The 6,766-nt window shown below is 46.5% G+C and overlaps 1 protein-coding gene across 1 annotated transcript; it reads left to right on the top strand.

The window, feature by feature from the left end:
• Positions 1 to 19: 19 nt before the first annotated feature.
• LOC309610951 (uncharacterized protein C12orf76 homolog) lies at positions 20 to 5,845 on the top strand. Its single transcript, XM_082354556.1, has 2 exons — positions 20 to 200; positions 4,579 to 5,845. Exons 1-2 carry the CDS (start codon positions 68 to 70, stop codon positions 4,662 to 4,664), a joined length of 219 nt encoding a protein of 72 aa, XP_082210682.1. The 5' UTR covers positions 20 to 67; the 3' UTR covers positions 4,665 to 5,845.
• Positions 5,846 to 6,766: the final 921 nt, after the last annotated feature.

Here is a 6,766-nt window from a genome sequence, read left to right as displayed (position 1 = left end):
GCGCGAGAGGTAACAGGGGCGGGGCTTCCGGCGGAAGTGGGTAGCTCTCCACTGCTGGGGAGGGAAGATGCTGCGTCCAGGTTGGCGGTGGCTTTGCCTCGGACTGTGCAGCCTCCTGCTGGGACAGGCGGAGGCCCCGAGCCCCGTGGAGCCGCCGGAGCGGAGCCGGCCGTATGCGGTGCTGCGTGGGCAGAACCTGGGTGAGCGGCCGCGGGCGGGCGGGTGGCGGGTTCGGTTCTGTGCTTTTGCCGCTCCAGGCAGCCGGAGCTTCGCACGCGCGGGGCGGACGGCGGGGGCCGTGTGGGGGCAGGCGGTTGCAGGTGCGACCCTCTCTCCAAAGACCTGGGACAGAGGCCTGAGCTGCGGTTCAGCGAAAGGCCTGGTCCTCGGTGGGCTTGGTACATGCTGGTTGCATGAATGACCCGGGTCACAATCTGGGTCCCCTCCTCTGTGGCTGTGTGGGCCCAAGCTAGGCAATACGGCGCATGATATATACCCCATCCCCTCTTATTTTCTAATGGAATTAATAGTCATAGTCATAATGATAATTGGCATTTGTTGAGCATTTCCTGTATACCGTGTTGTACTAAGCGCTTTGTGTACATGAGTTTATTTCAGCCTCACAGTAAGTTAATCAGAAAGGTACGGTTTTCAGCCCTGTTTACAGATAAGGGGAATGAAACTCAGAGAGGTGAAGTTCTTTGTCCAAGGTTACACAGCTAGGAAGTGGTGGAGGCCAGTAGGAGAACCTAAGTTTTTTGGGGCTTGAAACATACCTTTTGGGAGGATGTCATCAGCATGCACATATATATACACACATACATACGTACGTGTATGGGCGTACATGGCTTTGGAAGGGGCCCTGGAGCTTAAAGCTTGGCAAACTTCACAGTAACTCTACATCTTGTTCTGCCATAGTCCTTTCTTTGCGCTGAACGTCATTGGTATGTCTGTATATCTGCAAAGCTGCTACCTAGTATTGTTTCTGGATTACCTTGACTCTCCATGAACTCTTTGTCTGTCATGTATTGGCCACTTACTGTGTCCGTAGCACTCTGCTAAGTGGTTTCCATACATTATCCTGCTTAATCCTTCAGAACAGGATTTCTCAACCTAGGTACTACTGACATATTGAACCAGATGATTCTTTGTTAGGGGGTGGGGAACATACTATTCTGAGCACACACTGTTCTGAGCACTGTAAGATGTTTAGCAGCGTCCCCAGCCTTTACTCACTAGATGCCAGTAGCACACCCCACTTCCGGTCCAGATAATCAAAATGTCTCTCGACATTTGCCAAATGGATTTTGCCACTGGGGCAAAATCCCGCTGGTTGAGAACAGTACTATTCAAAGTGTGGTGGCAGAGCAGTGAAGTCTGCAAACTATTTGTTATCTGCAAAGAGATGTCTTACAGCACTTGAGATTGTTTAGAAATTTAACGGTTTGACATTGTTGCAACATCCAAGCAACTAGAAACCACTTCTAGGTCCCTAAACCGGAATGCTTTCTAGGTAGAGGGAGCTGCTAATTAGTCATACACAGTAGGGCTAGGTAGCGGCCTGGGACAGACTAAAAGTTACAAAAACTAGTCCTTTACCACAGCTTTGTTTGAGAAACACTGCCCTAGACCATTCTGTGCAGTGGGTATTTTTATCTCCATTTTTAAAGAAGAGGAAACAGACACAGAGAGACTGTGTAAATTCTGTAAGGTCACGTAGCCTGTAAGTGTAGACAGGAACCCAGACAGTCTAACCCCAAACCCTGCGTTCTTGACCATTGTGCTGCACTGCCTGTCTTGGTGATAATAATGGCTTTCATTTATCATGGGCTTATTATCTGTCCGGCACTGTGTTGAGCGCTTTTCATATGAAATATGAAAAAATTTTTGAGCTCTAAAATGAGATTTATTTGAATAAGATACAGTTGACAGATAAAACAGTAATGATGTGGATACGCTTTTCTAATTTTCCAATATTTTGATTGGTTGACAAACAAATGTCACAGAAGTATTCCAAATAAGAGTTGGAACTGCCAGGAATATTGTAGAAAAAATGTTCACATGCAGTGAAAAGCTGGATCAAATGTCTTTTGGGACCCTTCCAAGGCTAAGATTTTAGGATTCTTTTAGAATATGCCGGCCACTTTAATTATTATATTTAAAACAATAGATTCCATGTGACAGTGTTAACTCAATATTAAAAAAAAAAAATGCAGTATTAGAATAGTTCCAAAACACTACAAAAACATTTCACTTGGGACTTCCCTGGTGGCGCAGTGGTTAAGAATCCGCCTGGCAATGCAGGGGACACGGGTTCGAGCCCTGGTCCAGGAAGATCCCACATGCCGCGGAGCAACTAAGCCCGTGCGCCACAACTACTGAGCCTGCGCTCTAGAGCCCACGTGCCACGACTACTGAAACCCGTGCACCTAGAGCCTGTGCTCCGCAACAAGAGAAGCCACCACAATGAGAAGCCTGCGCACCGCAACGAAGAGTAGCCCCCGCTCGCCGCAACTGGAGAAAGCCCCCGCACAGCAATGAAGACCCAACACAGCCAAAAATAAATAAATAAAATAAATAAATTTTAAAAAACCAAAACATTTCACTTGAAATTCACTATTTTAATGACATTGATATTTAGGCCTTGGGAGATGGGTTTCATTTGCCCCATGTTATAGGGTAGAGAATGAGGCTCGAAAAGGGGAAGTGACCATAAGGAAGGACCTAAGTAGTCTTAATGGTTCTGCCAGGGCCTGCCATTCAGGCAACTAAGGGGAGGGAGAAAAGATAATGATGAAGAGTGGAAGATCAAGGCCCCAAAGTATAGCTATTCCAGTGGATACCGTGTACCTAACAACTCTTGGTTTTAAGCTCATTTTTTGTATTTTTTTTTTTAACTTTTTTTTTTAATTAATTAATTTATTTATTTATGGCTGTGTTGGGTCTTCGTTTCTGTGCCAGGGCTTTCTCCAGTTGCGGCGAGCGGGGGCCACTCTTCATCGCGGTGCGCGGGCCTCTCACTATCGCGGCCTCTCTTGTTGCGGAGCACAGGCTCCAGACGCCCAGGCTCAGTAATTGTGGCCCACGGGCCCAGTTGTCCCGCGGCATGTGGGATCCTCCCAGACCAGGGCTCGAACCCGTGTCCCCTGCACTGGCAGGCGGATTCTCAACCACTGCGCCACCCGGGAAGCCCCATTTTTTGTATTTTTTAAGAAGACTTCCATTCTCCAATTCTAGTCCCCTGCATTCCTGCTTTGGGAGTTTTTTGTTTTTGTTTTGTTTTGTTTTTTTAGAGCCTTTCCAAAACGCAAAAAAAAGTGGGTTTAAATGGAATAAGACAGCTTTAGGTCCAATTGTAGTCAGAGCCTTAGAAACTCATGGAATTCTGAACTTTAAAAATTAGGGCAGGGACTTCCCTGGTGGCGCAGTGGTTAAGAATCCACCTGCCAATGCAGGGGGCACGGGTTCGATCCCTGGTCTGGGAAGATCCCACATGCCGCGGAGCAACTAAGCAACTTATTTATTAAATAAATAAGTTTGTTAAAAAAAAAAAATTAGGGCAGGTATTTAGGTAACAAGGGCTATTTTGAGATACGACATCCAGCTCATATAAGTCATAGATTTTGTTTAACAGAGACCTTTTTTTTTTTTGGCTCCATCGGGTCTTCGTTGCTGTGCGCAGGCTTTCTCTAGTTGTGGCGAGCAGGGGCTACTCTTCATTTCGGTGCATGGGCTTCTCATTGTGGTGGCTTCTCGTTGTAGAGCACAGGCTCTAGGCACGTGGGCTTCAGTAGTTGCAGCACATAGGCTCAGTAGTTGTGGCATGCAGGCCCTAGAGCGCACGGGCTTCAGTAGTTGTGGTGCACTGGCTTAGTTGCCTCGTGGCACGTGAGATCTTAGTAGTTCCCTGACCAGGGATCGAAGTCGCGTCCCCTGCATCGGAAGGCGGATTCTTAACCACTGGACCACCAGGGAAGTCCCAGAGGGATCTTTTTCTCCGACTAAATCAGATCATGTCACTCTTTGCCTACAGCCCTGTCTTTAAACAGGATTAGAACAGGATTTATTAGAATAAAATCCATGTTTCCTTCATGGTCTACAAGGCCCTGCATGAACTGTCTCCAGCCTTCCTCTCTGGCTTCATTCCCCACCTTTCTTCCTTCACTCCTTCCTCCCAGCCACACTCGCCTCCTTCCTGTTCATTGGCTTTCTGGCTTGTTCTGGCCTCAGGGGCTTTCATTAGCTGATCCTTGGGCATGCAGATCTCCACATGGCCGGCTCCTTCCTCCCATTAAGGCCCCAGTTTGTGTGTCCCCTCCTCACTTGCTTCCTCCATCACCACTCCCAGCACTCTCACATTACCGTCTTCCTCATGGCACTTAAAAGCTGTGTGAAATGCTCTCATTTACGTTCTCTCCTCACGTGCATGGAGACATCCCCAGAGAGGGTCTGTCATGGCTGCTTCCCCCACACCTGACACAGTGCCTGGCACCAAGGGGCGTTTGGCAAATCATTGTCAGTGGAGGACTTACAGAACCTGAAGCTGCCGTTAGGAGGTAACCTGTTTTCCTTTTGCAGTGTTGATGGGAACTATTTTCAGCATCCTGCTGGTGACCGTGATCCTTATGGCATTTTGCGTCTACAAGCCCATTCGGCGCCGGTGATGGCCAAGCCAGCCCTCCCACGAGCATTTGGGAGCAGAATAAGTCATGTTGCACATGGGTCAGTGGAGAAGGTGGAATCAGAACTTAACTGCTTGGAAACGATCATCGGTCTGGACAGTTGGTAAATGCTGAATGATTTAGAAAAAACATCTAGCCATTATCTTATCCTAACACTGTAATGCAAGTATTTGGCCACTTGAGCCTGCTTCTCAGCGTTTCTTTTTATATCCGGCTGTACCTGTTGAAAGTAAGACCTGAAGCTCCAAGGTTCAGTGTAAAGATGGAGTGTTCACGAGAAAGAAAACATGACTTTGTGAGTGATGTAAAAGCCACACTGGAAAGGAATAATCATTAATGCTTGAAAATATTAAGAAGAGTAAGACTTAACATGTAGACATTCCCTGCTTAAGAACCATTTGGTCACAACGGGTTAAGAATCCCAAATGTTTTTAATTATCCCGAGTTGGCCTAGATGCCCCGTTTGCAAAGCAGTGTCAGCTGTGGGGAACATAGGCCGCCACTCCTCACTCTGCACGGACCTCTGCACTCAGATGCCCCCACTGAAGTCGGGGTCACACCAGCTAGGCCTGTGACCACGGGCACCCTTGGGCTGGGAGGCAGTGGGGGTGGCTGGAAGTGTTAGCACTTGGCCCATCTGAAAAAGAACTGGTCCCATTCAAACATGTTGATCTCCTTGTCCTGCACTTAAGTCTTCCCAGCCCTTGGCCTAGAAGTCAGGGCAGCTTTTCTGATTCAGAATTGAAGAGACTCAGCAGGACCTCTTTTCCGCCCTGGGTGGGGTGGGGCTACAGAAGTGCGTGTTCACTGTGGCGGGTGGGTGTGTGTTTACACAATTTAATTTCAACTTTGAAAATGCTGCTATTCATTTGCACTGTTGGTGAACTGGAATTTTCCCCCATGGAAATGATACTTCGTACATACAGTATTTATTTTATTTTAAGGATGCTAGGTTTAACTTTGTTGTTAAATTAAAATGCTTATCTTGTTTGTGCTCCATTCAAGCACAGCACTGATTTTTTTTTTTAACAACCGGCACTTAATGTGAAATAACTGATGTGGGATACGGTAACTGACTTAAGGATTTTGTTGGTAACCCTAACATTGAGCCACTGAAACGTGCTTTTGAGCAAAATGTCCATTAAAACGAAAGTAAAATCTTATGTGCTGTTTTATTCCTAGTAATTATTTTCCAAGCGTTTAAAATGCAGGTAGGGAGGGGTGTGTGTGCGCACGTGTGCACACTTGAATCTGATTTAATCTCTTGAGGCACTGTGAAGTGGAATTTTAAATTAATATGTGAAATAACACTACTGCCCCAAGGCAAGCTATTGATTATTTCAGAAAACTGACTGTAAGTAATCTCTCAGGCTGGGCCAGGGCCCAGAAGACCTGGATTCTTGTCCCAGCTCCAGTTATAAACAGGCTTAACTTCTCTAGAGCCTCAGTTTTCTCATCTGTGAAACAGTGATATACACACTTTATCTTTCTTTATTATAGTGAGGATCAAATGATGTGAAAACTAACACAGATGGAGGTGGGGTCACCACAGTCGGCCTGTGCCTTGGAAGCCCGTGGTTATTGACCGGAGGGAGGACTGGCGGGGATTCTGAGACTTTGGCACGGACAGAGTTAAGTCCCAGGAGCCCACATCCCCGCCTCATCTGGGATGCCATGTTTTGATATCTGCCTAAAAACTTACTGCCATTTGTAGAATTTTAAAAGGAAACGGTAAAAACTTGTCAGGCCCATAAACCTTGTGACCTGCCGTTTGCCCAGTAATCACCAGCCAGGTAATTGGATCATGTTCAGTTTTGTGAAACAACCTTGCAATAGTTATTCCACATACAGATCCAAAACCCAGCCTGCATCTTCATCCCAGTGTTACCGTCTGTTAAGTATGAGATTTCAGTCGAAAGTAGGACAGAGAATAACCTTTGTAGAAAAAGGCTTATTTCAGAGCAACGAGTAAAGATGAAAACATCAATTCCAGGAGCGAGAGAGCAGTAAACTGAAAACTTGTATGCACCAGAGGTTGACCAACTGCAATTTTCCAGTGGAATTATTCTCCTGACCTTCATCTT

Source organism: Balaenoptera borealis (assembly GCF_965194805.1).
Source record: "Balaenoptera borealis genome assembly, chromosome: 14".
Lineage (NCBI taxonomy): Eukaryota > Metazoa > Chordata > Mammalia > Artiodactyla > Balaenopteridae > Balaenoptera > Balaenoptera borealis.
The sequence above is the reverse complement of the archived record's forward strand: the minus strand, read 5'-3'. Positions and strand labels throughout refer to the sequence as shown.

Coding starts and splice junctions, on each gene's coding strand:
- LOC309610951 (XM_082354556.1), top strand. CDS start 68: ATGCTGCGTCCAGGTTGGCGGTGGCTTTGCCTCGGACTGTGCAGCCTC. Junction 201..4,578: donor GCTGCGTGGGCAGAACCTGG/GTGAGCGGCCGC, acceptor TTCCTTTTGCAG/TGTTGATGGGAACTATTTTC.